General features: G+C 36.0%; 1 protein-coding gene across 1 annotated transcript in view; it reads right to left on the reverse strand.

Moving 5' to 3' along the window:
* Pof1b (POF1B actin binding protein) overlaps positions 1 to 21,000 on the reverse strand; it is an 86,499-nt gene that overhangs the window by 53,998 nt on the left and 11,501 nt on the right. Inside the window, exons 3-4 of the mRNA XM_048336136.1 lie at positions 14,125 to 14,199; positions 10,314 to 10,394 (exon numbers count right to left, since the gene is read on the reverse strand). Coding sequence (XP_048192093.1) covers positions 10,314 to 10,394; positions 14,125 to 14,199 — 156 coding nt within the window. The remainder of the gene's footprint in view (positions 1 to 10,313; positions 10,395 to 14,124; positions 14,200 to 21,000) is intronic.

The following is a 21,000-nucleotide window of genomic DNA, read 5'->3' on the forward strand; positions in this document are numbered from 1 at the left end:
AAGATAGACATGCATGAGGTCAACATCATTTAAATTGGGTTCACTGACAGGTTTCTTTCTGTACAAAAGTATTATCAGAGTAGTGCAAAATAAATATAACTGGGTGCTACTAAGCCATAAAGTAGGTAAAAGTAAATTAAAGGTTTTCTTTTTTTTTCTAGAGCATATGTTGGTTGCCCTCAAAGTATACAATTCATACTTGTGATCATAATCTAGACTATGGCTCACAGTACAACAAATGTTTTGAATGCTGAGAACAGATTAGAAGCTTTACATATGACTGTATCTCTATATAATCAACTAAATTACTATAGGATTAACGAAGTACTTAGAAGACATCAGCCAGTGAAATGAAGGCAAAATACATATTCAAGATTGGAAAGAAAACAGAGAATGTCTAATGAGAATCAGACAAAGAAGCTAAAATCAATGTAACAAAAATTATATTATTTTCCTCGCTTTTGGTTTCCATGTGGCTCTTATGTAGTGAAGTCTGGGGTTGTTTTGCCTATTGATTTGTCACAGAACACAAACTGAATTAATTTCTATTTATTTTTTAATACATGAGAATCATATAGGAGCTGAGACGGCCAAGATTATTACCAAGTAATGTTTTAGGAACATTTTACAATTAACCAACAAAATATACTTTTACTGTCTGTTACTCTAAAGACTGTTACTTCAACTTTATTAAATGCTGGTTATTGAGAAGATATTCTGGAAGAAAAACTATATGATTCTGGTAATCAGGCTTGAACTAAAGTTCATTCATTATTAGTCCTGGTGAATTTCTTCTGGATACTGTGGTAAAACAAATGAAAGTGAATACATCTGACTGGTTATGAATGACTGAATATAAGAATGGAATTTCATTTAGAAAGATTCCCCTACAGCTTATTTGAGTTTGTTTTTATAAAAATATCTTTAATGTTCATGTATGATCATGTAATACATGTTTGAGTGCTTAGTACACATAATGTACTTTGCTAAGTGCTATGAGACATAAGTCATACCTACTATCAGGAACATTTAATGTTGATCAATACTCATTAAACCACAGAAGACAACTTTTTTGTAGTGTTTTTAAGCTGAGTGATATTTAGATTTTTTTTAAGATTTGAAATATAAGCAAAAAAGCATCTGAGTTCTTACATAGCCAGCAAAGTCTAACATTTTTTATCATGTGACCCTTTACAACAGAAATTTCACCATTTCCTAGTTTGGATAATATATGAAGACAAATATCTGTAATACAAGGTAGAAAGTGGCAAGGTCTAATAACAATATAGAGGAAAGATTTACAAGATGGCCTTCAGAAGAGAAAAACCTCAGTTCTATCTGGAAGTGCTCAGAGAGGAGATATAGGTCAGATGGCATTTGAAAGAGGGCTAAAGTGCTTTTTTAATATGAAGACATGGAAAAATGGTATTCCAAATGAAAGAAACAAAGAAATTCTAGGCTCACACTTGCACTCCCAGCTCCATGAGAAGGAGAGATAAGAACATTTTGGTGGAAGGGAAACCATAAACAAATGTTCAAAACCTTATCTGAAAAATAACTAAAATTTTTAAAGGTGGGGATTGAAGTAGAGTGGGGGTTCGCTACAATGAAACGGGGTCCCCCCCAAGGGAGGGGATTCCTGGTTCCCCCTAGAGTCCACCACACACTTTCCAGCTACAAGATGCCAAAAAGACAGATTTATTGGGGAAGTAAAAAGTGAACAAAAAGTGAGCCGACCAGCCTTGGTCGCAGCCCAGACTCGGGAGCCGAAACTGCCGACCATGTGTGCAGGATCAGGGCCCAGACTCTGGAGCTGGAACTCCCCACCCCTCCCCAACACGTGTGAAGCCCAGACTCGGGAGCTGGAACCGTGTGTACATGTGGCCTTCCAGCCTGGTTATAAGGCAAACATCACAGACAAACTTGCCACGTGCAGGTGACCAATGAAGATACAACACTTACAGAGCATGTTAGGCCGCACGCAGGTGGCCAATAGAGTTACATTCTGTCTCACTAGTATCTGTTTGAACCAACCTATCATTCTAGTTAGAATTGGCGCATGGATTTGGCGGGGCTCACAAGATGCAGGTGGATATGCCTACTCATAGGAGGGCACAGGTTCCCTTGAAGCTCCCAGGCCTCAAGTGGTCAATTTACATAACTTATCATAATAAAGGGGAGCTTCCCTGGATAGGGTGGGTGAGGGCTTAGTGGAGATGGAGTTGGCTTCTGCTCTAATCTGAGTTGGAGTCAACCTGAAGTTCCTCCACAGCTAATGATGGCACTGGCCAGATCTAATCTCCCTATTACCGGGATGTTGTTCAAGTAGTAGAGTGCTTACCTTGAGTTCAAGCCCATGTGCCCCAGGGAAAAAAAAAATAAATCTAAGGCACCAAGATAAAAACTAGCTCTGTACATAGAAAAAATACTTTAGGGACTGGGAATACGGCCTAGTGGTAAAGTGCTTGCCTCATATACATGAAGCCCTGGGTTTGATTTCTCAGCACCACATATATAGAAAAAGCTGGAAGTGGCACTGTGGCTCAAGTGGTAGAGTGCTAGCCTTATGTAAAAAATAGCCAGGGACAGTGCTCAGACCCTGAGTTCAAGCCCCAGGACTGGCAAAAAACAAAACAACAACAAAAAGAAAAAAGACTTTAGGTACTTTAAAAAAGAGTATAATACCGGTGCCCATGGTTCACACCTATAATCTTAGCTACTCAAGAGGGTGAGATCTGAGGATTGTAGTTAGAAGTTTATGAGACTCTTAGCTCCAATTAACCACCAAAATGCTGGAAGTGGAGCTGTGGCCAAAGTGGTAGCCTTGAGCAAAAAACTCAGAGGCAGTGCCCAGACCTTGAGACCAGGACTGGCACAAAAAAGCCCTAAAATGTAAACAAAGTCTACATCAGGAAGATTAGAGAGGAAAAAATATGAACGATCAGACTAGGTACAATATGATCTTAATAATCAAGAACAATACATTTCAGAAATCACTCTAAGACCTTGAAATTGAGGGGCATGCTAGATGGCTAATGCTACCAACATCAGAAACTGAAAATTGAGTTTTATGTGCTTCTATATGACACTAAAGTCTGATTCATTTTATTCATATTCTCCATAACACATAGCAAGGCCTTTAACATATATGACATTACACTGAAAATCAAGGGAAAGTTATCATAGAAATGAAAAGGAGAATTTTTAGGAAATCTTAAGAAGCCAAAATGTAAAAATGTTTCAGAGGCCAACAAGTAATAACTACAAAGTGGATTCAGTTTTGACTAGTATATATCCATTTAGTTTAACTATTAAAATCAGTGGAAATAGTCCTAGTAGAAAAAAGTTTCAAAGCCATAAAATTGAACTAAAAACATTCTTCCTACACTATCACATACAGATGAGTTATTTAGATAAATCATTAACATCCTCTTACATTCACTTTGTTTGTGCAAATGATCATAGTACAGGGTATCAAGTAAAATAGTATATTTTTGGTGCTCTTATTCTTTAACTTTAATATGCAAATGTCATTTTAATAATATAGTATTATCTCTGAAAAAATTAATGAACTGCTTAACAAATAAATACCAGAAAGCTAAAACAGTGAGAGAAGAGGCATACACAAATGGAGGGAGAAAGGGTGAACAAATGCAGTCCTTATATTATGTATTGAACCATATAACTTGAGGGTAGAGATGGGAGAAAGAAGAATTAAGGAGAAGGATGGAAGGGGTGACTGATCAAGATGCACTGTAGTCATAATCTGATTTGTGGAACTGAAACCTCTTTGTACATGTACTTGAAGATAACTTAAATTTTGTTGTGAAAATAATACAGTATTGTAATATTATAAATTTATCCTGTACGTAAAATAACTTTTGAGAATATTATTCTAATGTTTCTAAAATACCTAAGTTTCAAATATATAAAAATAAGCTTATCTGGGGGAGGAGCTTTATCAGTTTTGAATGCACTATAGCAAATAAGCAGACGATTGGGTAAGAAGGAATGGACTAAGCTGAGCCTTTATCTACAGATTTAAGCATCTTCTACTCTGTAGCAAAACAAATAGCACTAAAAAGAAAATTTCTTCTCTGTGAAATAAAATTCTTTATAAATATTGTAGTACTGTATGTGTTTTTTGTTCATGTTATCAACATAACTCCTAGGTATTGAAGTCAGAGCTTGGGCACTGTCCCTGAGCTTTTTGGCTCAAGTACTTTACCACTTGAGCCACAGCTCTACTTCTGGCTTTTGGTAGTTAATTGGAGACAAGTGATTCTTGGATTTTCCAGCCCAGGATGGCATCGAACTGCAATTCTCACATCTCAGCCTCCTGAGTAGATAGAATTACAGATGAGAGGCCCCAGCATCTGGAATGCCACTGTTTTTAAAGAAAGAAGATGGGGGGCTGGGGATATAGCCTAGTGGCAAGAGTGCCTGCCTCGGATACACGAGGCCCTAGGTTCGATTCCCCAGCACCACATATACAGAAAACGGCCAGAAGCGGCGCTGTGGCTCAAGTGGCAGAGTGCTGGCCTTGAGCGGGAAGAAGCCAGGGACAGTGCTCAGGCCCTGAGTCCAAGGCCCAGGACTGGCAAAAAAAAAAAAAAAAAAGAAAGAAGATGGTTTAAACATTAACGGTATTAGTTCTCCCTAGAATATATTTTCATTTTATATTATTTGAAATGGCATTTAAAAACAGATCTCCAAATGTAGAATATTATTATTTCACCCATCTGTATAAAAAAGTAGAAACAAATACTAACATGAATATATCATAGCAAATAATCAGCAAAATAATTTTAATTGGAAGTTTTAGATTTATCAATAAATGAGCAACTAGAGAGTTTCACTGTTCTGGTAGCCTCTTTGGCTCAATCTGTTCATTTGATTTGGTGCCAGATCTACCCTAAAAATAAACAGGTGTTTTCAAAATGGCTGACCTTATCATTGTAATTGTTACTTTTAGAACCTCTGGCACTAGTTCTCACATGTAATGAAATTATAATCCCTAACATCATCTTCACTGTTCCCAGGCCACAAAGCTGTGCTAGAGAGAAATTTTTTTTAAAAATGTATGTGCATTTTAAGTTCAAGATGTCAGATTTCAAGTATACTTTCCATCCTTTGTAATCATCCTTGCATTCATCACATTCTCTGTAAATACCCTTTAGCTACAGTTACAAATCTTTTAATTTTCCCCAACCTTCTGTGTTCATATTTCTTCTCTGTCCTTTTACTTATGCAGAAAGAGAATGCACTTAATGTGATATACTTCTCAATAGCTCACATCTTCTCTTCATTCTTTAACCCTACCATCTCATTAAGAAGAATGGCATGCTCTTCTTTTTTGTCCCAAATTTAATTCTCTATATGTACCTGGAATTCTATCCCCTCTTGTCTCTTTTCTCTGTTGCATCTTAGACTTTCTTATTAGTAGTTCTTTTCATTTCCAATTTTCCAGGGTCTCCAAGATTCTGTTTTCTCCTTCAGCTACTAGTGTATCTCTCCTTGCTTTTTTGGGGGGTTAGGCTCGTTCTGTCTGTCTGTCTCTGTCTCTCTCTGTCTCTCCTCTCTCCTTTCTCCTCTCTCCTCTCTCCTCTTGCCTTGCTTTGACTAATATACTTTTCAAAATACACTCACCCATTAACTTGTATCTGAATTTTGCCACCCTTATACTGAAACTGTTCTATTTTAATTCTCACTATCACTTTAACTGCCAACCTGTTCTCAAACATCATTTTCCCTAGCCTAGTCTGTTGAGCAGGTTGGTATTTCCTTTTTGTTTGTTTTATTTTTATTTATTTATTTTTTTTGCCAGTCCTGGGGCTTGAACTTAGGGTCTGAGCACTGTCCCTGGCTTCTTTTTGCTCAAGGCTAGCACTCTGCTGCTTGAGCCACAGCTCCACTTCTGGCAATTTTCTTTCTGTATATGTGGTGCTGGGGAATTGAACCCAGGGCCTCATGTATATGAGGCAAACACTCTTGCCACTAGCCCAGCCCCTTTTGTTTGTTTTAATTACTGTTACACATCCTTCTCTGATAACACCTTTCTGTTTTATTACAGTAGATATTTCTCAAAGTTCTGGTCTTAACCCTCTCCATTATCCCCCAGTGATCTCACTCAATCTTGTATCTTTGGTCTCATATGAGACATTTCTCTAACATATTTTGACTATATATTTGGCATCATGTCTTCCATGCATTTTAAATGGCACTATTGAATACAGATCTCACCATTTTCTCTTTTCCCAAATGAGATTCTCCTCCCCATCTCTTCTAAATCTTTTCAATTGAGCCACAATTTTACCAGTATCTCCAGGAACTATTAGGGTCATATTTGATTTTCTTTCAGTCTCCATGTCCAATAACAACAAACTTTTTTACAACTATCTCTGGAACAATTCTCAGAAGAGAGAGAATTTGAAAATGCTTGAGAAAGTTACATTTGTTTAAATGTTAGTTTCCTTACTAGGGAAGGATGCTAAAGAATGTTAAACATAACATTACTTTAAATGTCATGGTAATCTTTCTTTGATCTCTCCCCTCCTCAAACAAATGTGTGATGTTCAATACCTGAATTCCAGTAAGATTTTTATCTGTATATTTCTCATGGCATCTGTCATTCATCCCACCATATATCTACATAGCTATTTGTGGACATATCCTATTTCCCTTTCATTTCCCTAAGCAGTATTGACTTGGGAAGCATGTCTCATTTTCTTGTTTCAACTTGAAAGCTATAGAATATCCTCCCCATAGTAGGAGTTTCCAACTGTAAAAATGGATGAAACTGACAAATATCAATTGATTCAATCCATCAAAAGAGCAAAAGTATCTTCTTCATTTGTGGATCAAGTAATCAGCCGGAATACATGAATTCTAAAATGATGACAAATAGAGAATGATGAAGATCAGGAACAGCCAAGAACAAAAAGGCTGGAAAGGTTGAACAGACATAGAAGGAAATCATAATGAGAGAAGCGGATTCAGATCAGTTTAATTACAGAGAAGAAAAATAAAGATTAGGCCAGGTGGGAGGGGAAAGAAGATAAAGCTGCCATTTAGGAGGATCATCTTATTATAAATATTGTAAGTAAACTAGAATCTTCTCTGGGGTGGAGGAATTTAGAAGAGCATACAAAAAAGGAATATATATTTAGAAATAAAATAGGGGAATATATCTAGACAGAATTTTCAAGCTGCTTTGCAAATCAGTTATATTTCTGCTCACAAACCATTGAACTTTAAATTTGTTTAAACTTTAAACTCAATAAAGAGTTAAAGCTTTAAAATGAATCTTTTCCCTCAATCCTCTGATGGTGCTGCTGAGAAACTGTAGTTAACACAGTCTGTGTAAAATGGAGTATTTGCAGAGATAAGCTCTGTGTTTCTAATATGAGCTATAAAGCATTCATACGTCTAATTTTCCCACCTTTCTGAGTACACAGTGGATTAGGGGACACATGGTAAGTCTGTGGGGACTAATTCATCTACATCATCAATTGCCTTTAATTTACTACCCAGTTTCCCACCAGCTCTTTACTTGTCAACTTCAGTTTCAACTTTTGTCACTTGATAACTGAATGTTTTGGCAAGAGTTAAGAACTTAAGTCTGGTGGCTCAAGCCTGTATTTCTGGCTACTCAGGTGGCTGAGATCTGACCATCACTGTTCAAAGCCAGCCAGGGCAGGAAAGTCTGAGACTCTTATCTCTAATTAACTACCAGAAAACCAGAAGTGCAGCTATGGCTCAAGTAGTAGACTGCTAGCCCTGTGCAAGAGAGCTCAGGGATAACACCAGGCTCCAAGTTCAAGCCCCATGACTGAAAAAAAAGAACTTAAGTTTCCAGAAGTTTGGGATCTTAGGTTTCTTCACTGCTCTATTTCTAGTTCTTAGTTATTTCTGGTATACAGTAGGCAGTTAATATATATTCCCTTGATAAATAACTACTTTATCTGAGCTTCTATCGCCTCATCTTTCTTACAATTAAATGGAATACAATATTTAGGCTGCCAAACTTGGAGTATATAATCAATAAATATTAAAATTTAATTTTCTCATTAATTCATCAATACAGATTCACACAAAATCACATGAAAACCCGACTAAGTTGATTAGAATCCAAATGATATTTAGAATCTCTGGATATATACAAGGCAAGAAAAACAATTCTTACATGGTGAAAAATTGTTACATTGCTGGTGGGGATGCAAACTTGTTCAACCCCTCTGGAAAGCAGTGTGAAGGTTCCTAAGAAAGCTAGACATAGAGCTCCCTTATGACCCAGCAGCCCCACTTTTGGGCATCTACCCAAAAGACTACAAGCAAGACCACACTAAAACCACCAGCACAACTTGTCATTGCTAAAAAGTGGAACCAAACTAGAGGCCCCTCAATAGATGAGTAGATCAGGAAAATGTAGTACATATACACAGTGGAATTCTGTGCCTCCATCAGAAGGAATGACACTGCCCCATTCATAAGGAAATAGAAGGACTTGGAAAAAATCATATTAAGTGAAGTGACCCAGACCCAAAGAAACATAAACCCTATGAAGTCCCTCATAGGGAATAGCTAGTACATGATTAGGCTAGTCATGGTAGAAGATCAAAATGCCCCAATAGCTACACCCATATGATCACATAAGATGATGCCAAATGAAATGAACTCCACGTTATGGAGACCAGAGTATATCACTGTTGTAATTATTATCAACATGCCATGTGAAAACCGTACCTTTTTATTTTTTAATTTTTTTCTTGACTACTTGTTTGTTTGATTGTTATGTTTTGTGTCTCCTGTATTCCCTTCCTGTGGTTGTACCCCTGCTACCTATATCTCATCCGAATATCCTGGATACTGATTATATGGGTATTAGAAGTGGGGAAAGGAAAGGGAATATCAAAATTGAGAGACAAAGGACAAAAAGACAAACCATTCAAAATGCAATACTTACAAAACCATTTGGTGTAAATCAACTGCACAACTCTTGGGGGGAGAGGGAAAGGGGGAGGGGAAAGAGGGAATGAGGGATGAGGTAACAAGTTGAACAAGAAATGTACTCACTGCCTTACATATGAATCTGTAACTCCTCTGTACCATACTTTAACAATAAAGAAAAAAAGATTAATAAAAAGGAACAAAAATTGTTCTCTGGACCTTACTATGAAAGAAAGAAAAGAAAGACAAAGGTAGTATAAAGTACATTTGCTCAAATGACAAAAAGCTATACTGTAGTTGGGCATGATATGTGACTACAGAGGCTAAGGCAGGTGGTTCAATTGCCTCAGCAGCATAGTAAGACTCCCTTTTATAAAATATGGAGAGAAGGGAGACATACACATTCACTCACTAAGCCAGAGATTCTTTAACCTACTCTGTTGCTTAAATATTTGCTTCTGCTAAAGGAAGAGCAAGCAAATTCTTTAGCTATAAGCACATCGTATTTCCTTGTTCACACAAATTCATAAAAACTCAACCAAATGTCCAAAGCAATCTTCCACTTGTCCCAATTCTGGACAAATATAAAAGGAGGGAAATAAAGAGCAAGACCAAGAATGTCATATCCCTATCTGGATCACATTCCTGTTGTGTAACTCATACCCTGAGCACCTCATAGAATTCTTGTTGCATCTAAAATTTGTGCATGTGCATGTGTGTGTGCACATGCGTGAGCACGGGTGTGCACATGTGTGTACTTGTTCATATCCACAACTGTGTGGAAAAGGTTTGCTTAATTTTTTCCTCAAAATGAGACAGCAAATATTATCCTACTTTGTGAAATGGAGGGTTACATGTTTTAGGAAGTAAAAGAATAATGTCATTGTCTAAATAATTCATTTCTACTATGTCTGTTCACAAACACTGTAGACAATAAAAGCATGAAAATTATTCTGAATTTTTCCTTTTAGTTTTCTTCTTCCTAGCCCATATCTCAAAGGCAAATCTAAATAGGCTAATATCCCCACCTCCTTATATAACAGTTGATAATGTTTTTATGGGCACTCTGTAAAAGAACTTTGTCCCTTTTCTCTTTAGTTCAAAGTGCATAAATATTCTTGTCATACAAGGGTGGGGCTAAAGAAATAGGAAGTGTTTATAACCCTGGAATTTTCTAAGCTGCTTGAATCAGAATGTAAAAGAGCAGGGTTGTTTGCAATTACAGATGACATGTTAGATAGTAATGACTAGAAAGAAGCCCAACAATATTCTTTTAAAGAACTGGTCACAGATTCAACCCTGTAGTTTGAGCTCTCAATTTGTAAGGAAATGTATGCTGTTGGGAAGTTTGTGTGAGATATTACCTGCTCATGATTTTTTACTATGTATCTTCTAATAGTGGTCTGTGGATACGTGGTCACTTTCACTGTTGGAGAATGGAGTTCCTGTGAAGAAAAGATTTTAAAAGAGACACGTAATTATAGTTCTTTAGTGACAGAGAGCCATTCATAATGACAGGAAACCATTTTCAGTGTAAACATTTTAAAGTCATTTTGAATGTTACATGATCTTACAATTTAATAAATTTGTCTTAGAAAAATCCTGTGAAAAGGTGTTGTATGCTCAACACTGTAGTAAGTACATGTGTTATAGTCATTTGGTGGTATATGTCACCATACTTTCTTTTTTCAGGCTTATTATGATTTTATTATACATTCTCTTCCCTCTTTATTTTGCAAGTAAAATAGTGCACATGAACCAACACTTTATTGTCCTTAAGTTCCATGATAGACCCATCCAGCAACTTCTTGTCACACAAGACCCAATCATTCAATAAAACATTAGAAAAATAAGATCATTTTAATCTTCCTTAAAACACAAAAACCATTAGGATTTCCAATACTTCACCCATCTTTGTATTTATTTACTGGGAATATATTTGTTAAGAAAAAAAGGTAAAAAAAAATATACTAAAATAAAACAAGTGAGGCGCTGATGGCTCATGCCTGCAATCCTAGCTCCTCTGGAGGCTGAGATCTAAGGATCACAGTTTAAAATCAGCCTGGGTAGGAAAGTCCTTAAGATTCTTATCTCTAAACACAAAGAAACAGAAGTGGATCCGTTGCTCAAGTGTTAGAATAGTAACTGTGAACACAAAAGTGTAGGAACATGCCAGCCCTAAGTTCAAGATCAACACATGTACATGTACATGTTTTTATGTCTAATGTGAACTTTGTGCACTCTTCTTAACCTACCAGTATGTGGGAAAAATTTCCAGTTTGGGGATACTTTAACACAACCATAGCACTATGCTAATACATCTTACATTTTGAAGCTTATTTAAGTCCCGGCCTCAAATTTGTCTCTAAAAACCCCATATACACCCCTACTTTTACTAATAATTTTGGAATTTGAGATTCCAGCAAGGTGCTCTATCACTAAATAACATTTGGTTTAAGGTAGGTATTGCAAAATTCCCTCTCTCTTCAATTTCCCTAAGTCCATTTCTTTCTGAAATCTCTCAGTAGGTTTTGAACAGTATCACAGAAAATGATTAAGCTTAGGTCACATTTGTATTATACAAGTTTGGTATCAAAACTGCTAGTAACATTGACAGCTTGAGTCTCTTTCCTCTGCTTTTCTTAGAAACAATGGATCCCTAGTGCATATTGAATCACACCCACCCTACATAGCGAGGATGGTGGTTAGCTGCACGTTGTCACTATAGCAACAGTGATGGGCAATTACTTGGTGTTCTCCAAGAACAGTATGGAGTGGTTGCAGTGCTAGACCATGGGCTTATATATTTCCAGCTTCAACTTTGAGTGTCGTTCAAAGGGAAGGTAGCAGCCTATAGCAGTGGCTCAAGTTATTGATTACGTTGTACATGTATGTCTTTTTCTGTTTTTACATTTTTATTATTCTTTCTATGAATGAGTAATACTCCATTATACAGGTATACCACCTATACTTTATCCATTCATCGGTTGAGGGGAACATAAGGTGATTCAATATTTTGGATTTTATGAATAGAATTACTGTAAATACAGTTGTTCAGGTATCTTTATTGTATAAAGACTTACATCCTTTTGGGTAGATGCCCAGGAGTGGTATAGAAAAGTCATATAGTAAAAATCGTCTTTAATCTTAAATAATACAATTTTGTATGAATAGAGTTCAAAAAAGATAAAGTTAAGGGAGAAAATAAAACTGTAAATCTGGTGTGATCTTAAAGGTATGTGTGAATAGAGGAAAGCACAAAATGTTAAGAGAAGTACTTTGGATGAGGAAACAATTTATGATTTTCGTTAATTCTTTATATTCTTTTATAGTTTTAAATTCTTCTACAATAAACATATTTTTACTACCAGAAGTAAAACTCATAGTGAACTCAATTGAAAGCTTTTCATTATGAAAAATAGCACAGTTGATACAATTGTCTAGCTGGATTTGAGCAGAGTATACTGTGAGGTATATGGACTTATTTTTCTGAGGTAATTCTACCTTGATGTCCCTGCGGGGATCCATTTCTAAGTTGAATGCAGCATTTATTTCACCATCCTATGGTTTTGTTATGTAAGTTGTAAATGCTGTTCTGGTCTGACTGCTTTATGAGAATACTGATTGAGCCTTATTTTTCCATGTCTAATGCTGACACAAATTTAGCACTCAACGAACATTTGCTGCAGTGAATACATGATTTTATTTGATCTAGTTGTATAGTGTAGGTCAAATTGGGAAGTGGTAAGAAAAGTTCACTTTGATAATCTCCAAATTCATTCTGAATAATGTCACATTTCCCTTACTATACACTCAAGTTCTAAAACCAGTTTTGCCCATGTGTTTCCATCCTATCCATGTTCATACCCTGGAACCTCTTCTGTGTGCGACTATTTTCTAAAAATAGAACTTTCTTATATTGGAAACCATGTATAATGATATTAGAACTAGGAAATTGAAAGGGAATACCAAAATTGAGAGACACAGGGTAAAAAAAAACAACGAAAAAAAACAACTACAAAAGCAATACTTGCAAAACTGTTTGGTCTAAGTGAACTGACCACCTCATGGGGGGAAAGGGAAAGGGGGAGGAGGGAGGGGGGTATGAGGAACGAGGTAACAAACAGTACAAGTAATGTATCCAATGCCTAATGTATGTAACTGTAACCTCTCTGTACATCAGTTTGATAATAAAAATTTGAAAAAAAAGAACTTTCCTCCCCCTGATCCTCTAAATTCCTCACTCCTTTGCTCTTCTCTCACATAACCACAACCCATGCATTTTATACTTTCTTTTGTTAGAATTTACTTCTTGAAATATGGAAACTATCTAATTAAATACATATTTATTAAATTATATTAAAACATTAATATTATTTATGTATATATACATATATATAATTTGGACATCATGCTTAGGTTAAAAAGTAAGGCATGGCTGGCACCAGTGGTTCAAGACTTTAATCCTACTTACTCAGGAATCTGAAATTTGAGGATCATGGTTCAAAGCCAGCCTGGGCATGAAAGTCCATTAGACTGTCACCTCCAATTGAACATCAATAAAGCAGGAAGTGGAGGTGTGTCTCAAGTGGTAGAGTGCTAGCCTTGAGCACAAAAGCTCAGGAACAGCACCCAGGCCCTGGGTTTAAGCTCTAGGACTGACACAAGACAAAAAACCAAAAAAGTCTAAAAGTGGGGTCATTCGGCCACAAGGGCTAAGAGAAGTAGACACTATGTGTCATTTAAATCATGTACCTATGAGAAGGGCAAGTTTTGACCATATAAAATATTCTCTCTGAATGTAGACTTGAAAGTACTCACAAAGTCTGTTTCTCAAACTGTCCAAGATCTACATACTTTATTTGTCTTCTAATCAGGATCCTTAAAATATCCATAATCACTTGGAGGTTTATAGCAAAAATTAAACTGTACTTCAACTAAAAACAATCAGATTGAGTAAAGCAATAAATCTGTAAAATCTGATTCATACACAGGTTTCATATACCTGTAGTGAGCTGAGCTGATATATGAGAATCTACTCCTTCGTTTTAGGATTCTGACATTTTGTGAATATTTAAAGATTTATGAGGGCCTAGATTGCTTCCAAATATAAAAAAAGAGTTCCATAAACAGGAGGAAAAACAAATCTAATTTAATCCATGACATTTTTTTTACCTGTTCAGCATTTTGGGTTATATGTAGAGTGCTAGGCGTACAAGTAGATATTTTCAGTGTTGGAGAATGGAGTTCCTGTAGAGAAATAAAAGATTTAGACATTGTTATTGAGCCAGTGTCTTTTGTATATGTTAAGATCCTGAGATATTACTTCCTTTATTTTTATAATAATCTTATTAGTAAGTAGTAAAAGCATTACATAATGATTTTTGTGTATGTGTGTACATTGGTAATGAAGTTTGAACTCAAAGGCCTTGTGCTCTTGCCTGGCTATTTTACTCACGGAATTTAGAGCCATAGTTCTACTTCCAGCTTTTTGCTTGTAAATAAAAGATAAAAGTTTCTCTGATTTGTCTGCCTGGGCTGTTCTTGAACAATGATCCTTAGATTTCAGCCTCCTGAGTAGTTAGGATTACAGCGGAAGCTACTAGTGCCTAGCAACAAAGGGCATTTTGAAATAGCTCCCATCTCTCAGAATAGCACATGGCTGGCTACCTTTGCCATCTTTAAAGTCATTTTGCACTTTGGCAGCAGTACTTCATCCCTGGACTGTTATGTTGTAATATTTTCATTGGTCTCTGAGAACTCTACTAATATACATCTCATCTTTGCTATTTACATTCTAATTGGCTCAATTTTTATCAAGCAAAACATTAAAAATTATAAAGCCAATACAAGAAACCACCTTTGAAAATTTACTGAGACTGTTGCCCTTAAATTACTTCAAGTGAACTCAACTATGTGGTTTATCTGATTTGACTCTAATTTCAAGGAGTAGGCTTTAGAATTTAAAAATGGATCCATAAGCTGTGTGTGTGCCATTGGCTCACACCTGTAATTCTAGCTACTCAGGAGGCTGAGAGCTGAAGATCACAGTTCAAAACCAGCCCAGGCAGAAAATTTTATGAGACTCTTTTCTCCAATTAATCACCCAAAGCCAGAAGTAGCATAGTGGCTCAAAGTGGTAGAGTACTAGCCTTGAGCAAAAAGAGCTCAGGGACAGTGCCTAGGCCCCGAGTTCAAGCCCCATGACCAAATAAAACCAAAACCAAAAAATAAAAACAAACAACAACAACAAAAAACTGGTCCATGAAAGTAAAAGAATATGATTTTAATAATCAGCTAAAATGATCTTTCTACTGATCATGCTGATATTGCTTGTATTTCCCCTCATATAAAAAATGCTACATTACTAGTTTGAAGTTTTGTTTTGCTTTTGTTTTGTGGTGGTGGTAGGGATGAAACCCAGAGCTTCTAACACAAAGCTGCACCTTCAGTTCCAGAGTGCAGGATTGCTAAAATTATTCAATGTTTGCATATTTTACTGTAATTTAAAACATATTGACATGAGTCCAGGATATTTTCCTGCAGTTAGAAAAAAATTCTTTCTGACAAGGGAAACATTAAAACTCAGGATCACATATTTATAAGGAAAACATTAAGTCTCATACACACAGGCCTTACTGCAATGTAAATGTAACATGATTCTCCCTTCCTGCCTTCCTTCTTTTCTTCCTTCCTTCCTTCCTTTTTTCCTTCCTTCCCTTCCTTCCTTCCTTCCTTCCTTCCTTCCTTCCTTCCTTCCTTCCTTCCTTCCCTCCCTCCCTCCCTCTCTTTCTCTCTTTCTTTCTTTCTTTCTTTCTTTCTTTCTTTCTTTCTTTCTTTCTTTCTTTCTTTCTTTCTTTCTTTCTTTCTTTCTTTCTCCCTTTCTTTCTTTCTTTATCTCTCTTTCCAGCTCTGGGGCTAGAATTCAAGGCATCATGCTAGTTATTCAGGTGCTGTACTTCTTGAGTCATGCCCCCAGACAGTGTTCAGATAGGATCTTGCTTTTTTCCCTCCATGCTATCCTTAGATCATCATCTTCCAATGTATGAGTCTCACATAGCTAGGATTACAGTGATGCCCACTATGCACTGCTTATTTGTTGAGATGGGGTCTCATTAACTTTTTGCCTAGTCTGGTTTCAAAGCATCATCCTCCCAAATTTTGTTTTCTGATTAAAGTTACATATATGAGCCACCAGGCTCTCTGCTTTTTCAATTTTATTTATTTTGAGACAGTGTCTATGTATCCAAGGCTGGCCTTGAACTTGTGATCTATTCTGTCTTGTCCTCCAGAATATGCTTGGAGTTCAGATGTGTGCCATCATGTGTTGTTAATATGCACTTATTCAAAATGTCAAGTATAGGGCTGGGGATATAGCCTAGTGGCAAGAGTGCCTGCCTCGGATACACGAGGCCCTAGGTTCGATTCCCCAGCACCACATATATAGAAAATGGCCAGAAGCGGTGCTGTGGCTCAAGTGGCAGAGTGCTAGCCTTGAGCGGGAAGAAGCCAGGGACAGTGCTCAGGCCCTGAGTCCAAGGCCCAGGACTGGCCAAAAAAACAAAACAACAAAAAAAAAATGTCAAGTATAATTAATTCATTTTTTGTTGTTACTCAATTTGTTACATTTTGTCATTCTCCCCTCCCCATCCCCTTTCAACAGTAGTAATGTAGGTTTCGGGTCTCTGAATATGTTCCCAGGATCACAGGTTATAGACTAAACAATACATGTTCTTCCACTTAGGAAAATAATTACCAATAAGACCATGTACTGAGGGGTGTGGCCCAGTTATCCAAGAGTAGCAGATTCAGGGAGACTGAAAAGAAAAGGTTTGACTCCAGTGGCACAGTTGGTTAACATGCAGTACTTATAAGAAAAGAAAGGGATGCTTTTTCTATTTACATTCTTAATTATTCTCCCTTCACTCACAACATTAACCAAGAATTAACTATTCTTTCATTTTATTTTTGTATAAAGATGTATGTATAAAGAGCAGTATTTGTTATTTTCACTATTCCACAACTCAAAGTCAACAGTATCTCTTGTATTACATACTAGATATATGTCTTAATTCATTATTTTAAATTACTAGTGTTCCACAATATTTGTTTGGTAGCTAGCTCACTCATTTCCCTGTGGTTCAAGGTTTCAATACCTTCTACATTTCCATTCTGATGCCATGAGCTTTCTTGTGCAATGCAAGTGATGCCCTAAAATTTCACAAAGAAGGATTGCTGGAGCATAGATTATGTGCATTATTCATTTTAACAGCTGCTGCCCAATTGATTTCCCAAAGGGCTATGCCAATTATCCATGTATCAGCAATGCATAAAAATGATCCTGGCTCAAACAATTAATTTACCTGTTTTTTGGCTGGGACTGGTACTATCAATCTGAGAGGAGGTGGCACCTAAAGGTGTGTTACACATTGTACCTCTCTCCTCCAGCTAACCAATTCAAATCTGATTACATCTGCAAATAAAACATGGTGAACTTTACTAGCCAAGGTGAGTAGTAGCTTTTATGATGAGAATTTACAAAATTTGTAACATATTATAAGCTTACATCTATTAACTCAATAAAGCTCTCCAGTGTGTTTGCTCACAGATTATACATAAACACACTTATCAATGCCACTATAGGCAAAGTTTATTCAAACATTGAGATCATACATATTTAAAGGGCAAATTAGTGTTCTTGAACCAAGACTAAAATATTAAAGTTTTAATATTTGGAAAGATGGTACATTTATTCCATACTTGTTTATTTTGGATTCTACTTGAGCCTTCATTATTAACATTAATCATCTAAAACAAGAAGGGTTTTCCAAAACAAGGTTCATGGACATATTATAGGACACATGGAATAGCTTGAAAAAGTAAAGTATTAAGATGGTAGCTTAATGAGCCAAACAGATGAGGCACATAGTATTGAATAACATGAGTTTAAATTATAGCAGTATGAATTTATGGGGATTATAAGTGGTGAAACCCATCTAAATATAATTTCAAAACAATTGGTAAAATGTCTCTTAGAAGTCTATAGAATGAGGTAAGATGATGGTAGAATACCCAGAGTGAATAATATGCTGACAGAAGGTACTTTCAGTGGCACCTAGTTACAGAAAGGACTGCAGCAACTTCATCCTGTTAACAGTCATTTGTTGTAATAAAATGTATTTGTGAAGAAATGAATGGATATGTTTGCTTAAATACTTTAGAATCCTAATCTCTCTCACAGTATTTTATTAGTGATGGTTAATTTTTCAAGGTCACTCATCTATGAGTTACATAAATTCCTCATGTTGAAATCATTAAATTCAATCAACAGTGACTTTTTTTTCTCACTGATCTTTGTAGCTCAGCCTCACATGGTTGGTAATTGAATAATGTAACCCATAACTAGGGTGGTGCTGCTATCAAGATATAGCAAAAACTTTCCTGGGAAGTAAAGAATCCTGGACTTTACTCCTAGTTATACTTCTATTTAGTTGTGTGATATTAGTCTCATGTCATCTCTATGAGCTTCAGTTTCCTCAGTTGGCACAGAGATGTGTGGATTAGCAAATCTTTGAACTTCATTCTATTTCTGACATACTGTGAATAAAGGAACTTATTTCTTTTCCATTTACACAGACAATTTGAAATCCTTTAAACTTTTTCATATTGCTTTCCTTTGATGATGACAATGATAAACTAATACTAAAAATGTTCTAAGTCAATGGCTCATGACTATAATCTCAGCAACTCAACAGGCTGTGATCTGAGGATGTTGGTTCCAAGTTACACAGGTAGGAGTCTATGAGACTTTCATCTCCAATTAACCATCATGACTCAAGTGGTAGAGCGCTAGTCTTGAGCACAAAAGCTTAGGGACAGTGCCCAAACCCTGAGTTCAAGCCACACCACACACACACACACACACACACACACACACACACACACACACACATACACATGCGCGCGTACACACACACACAATTTTCTATGCCAAATATGTTACATAAATTATCTTATTCAACATTCAAAACAACCTCATGAGGAAGGCAACATTATAACTACATTATACACATGAGTAATGTCAGACAAAGTGAGGACAATTAACTAAATAAAGATCACACAGCTAATAATATGTGCTGGAAATCCAAATCCAGAACTCATGATCTTAATCAAAATACTGTGTCACATCTATAGCTTACATTATTATACTTCTGAGTTTTGCAGAACTTAATTATATGGTTAGGTATGACAAGTTTTTTATAACTAAACATTTGTATTTTTCTGGCAAAAGCAATTTTTGGATATTTGAAAATAAGGGCATCATCTGTGTAGAGAAAGCACCAATTAAGTAATTTAAGCTTCTATAAATTCAACAGAAGTTGTTTATAGATGCATTATGTATTTACAAAATTGCAGACTTCTATGCTTAGTAAAGCATTGAAATTTTATTTAGTGCTTATCTTAACTAAGTCCTTCAATTTTTCAGGAAGACACTACTTTTTCTGAGAAAATATGTAGCATATTATTTAGTCATTCATCATGTGGCTCAGTACCTCTAATTACATAAACACTACCTTGTAGATAACTTGCTTTATACAGCACTCTGTTGAGGAAATTTTTTATAGCTCTGTGGGCTCCTACCTGGTATAAAATCCAGGTTTCTTTTCTCCTATGCTGCCTCAGGTAATGATTTTCAACTCTGGCAAAGTTGTAACAGCACCCTCCCTCCTCTTTCCCATTTACTTTTTATGAAATACATATGGTATTACCAATTTTAAGATCAGAATGGATTAAAATCAGTCTGCTTTTTTGAGATAATTTTACGACATCACTTGAGATAATTGTCCATAACTTAGCACATACTAAATCAGAGCTAGGATACTCTGGTTTCCCCTAGTGAATTCATTATTCACAAAAATGTATCTGATTTCCAACTGTTAAATAGCAGCTTTTCAGAACGAAATCAGTTGAAGTGCAAATGGCCCAAATTTCTCAGTTACTTAACCATCTTCTGAGGGTTTTGGAGTGGAGTGGAGCTAGAGAAGCATTCTTCTCTAGGCAGAAAGAAAACCTTAACTGAATTCTGGAATTACTTAATGAAAGGCCTTGAAAATCAAAATGAACACTATTTTTGTCTCTAATATATTTTCCAGGCTTTTCAGGATGGAAAAAATATACTGAAGAGAGTCACCAAATGCTTTACTGAAATTACAATACAACCCTGTTTAAAGTGAAAACATTTTAGCAACTAAAGTTAATTGAGACACTCAATGTAATGGTAATAGGAGGAGCTGACTTCTGAATTTAGTATATTCATATTTAGCAATTTGGTTTGAGCTATTTTGAGCAGTGGTAGTTAATTTATTATTATTTTTCCAATCTTAGGGCTTAAACTCAAGGCCTGAGTACTGTCCCTGAACTTCTTTTGCTTAAGGCTAACACTCTACCACTTGAGCCACAATGCCACTTCCGGCCCCAGGGCTTCATGCATGCTGGCAAGCACACTACCAGCAAGCCACATTCCCAGCCCTGAGCATTGGAGCTTTTAAAAAATTTGTATAATAGTCAAATAATACCCAATGAATGTTGTCTTTATTTGTAAAATGTAGAATTTGCACACTGGATTAATATTTTCACTACTGAAATCTTAAAGTTCTGTTAAGTAAATAAACTAAATAAACTAATGTATGTAATTCATAATAGTGTTTTTACAGGATCAGTTGTACTTATGTTGAAATTAACTCATACTTTGTTTTCCAGTTGCTACATAATGCTGTAAGTATATATAAAGTGTGGATAGAATATCATCTTTCCTGTCCTCAAAGTCAAAATCTAGTAGCAAAATAAAAGCATGGAAGAGAAAATAAATAAATGCATGACTGCAATACCATGGTGAAACCCTTGGTGCAGTTAATACACACTAAAAAAAAAGTCAAATGACAGGAAAGTAAACAGGCTTGAAGGGATGGGTACCAGCAAGAGTGGGAAGGGTTAATAAGATGAGTAAGGATAAATATGGTTGAAGTATTTTGTTTGCATGTATGGAAATAG

This window comes from Perognathus longimembris, chromosome 28, assembly GCF_023159225.1.
Source record: "Perognathus longimembris pacificus isolate PPM17 chromosome 28, ASM2315922v1, whole genome shotgun sequence".
NCBI lineage: Eukaryota > Metazoa > Chordata > Mammalia > Rodentia > Heteromyidae > Perognathus > Perognathus longimembris.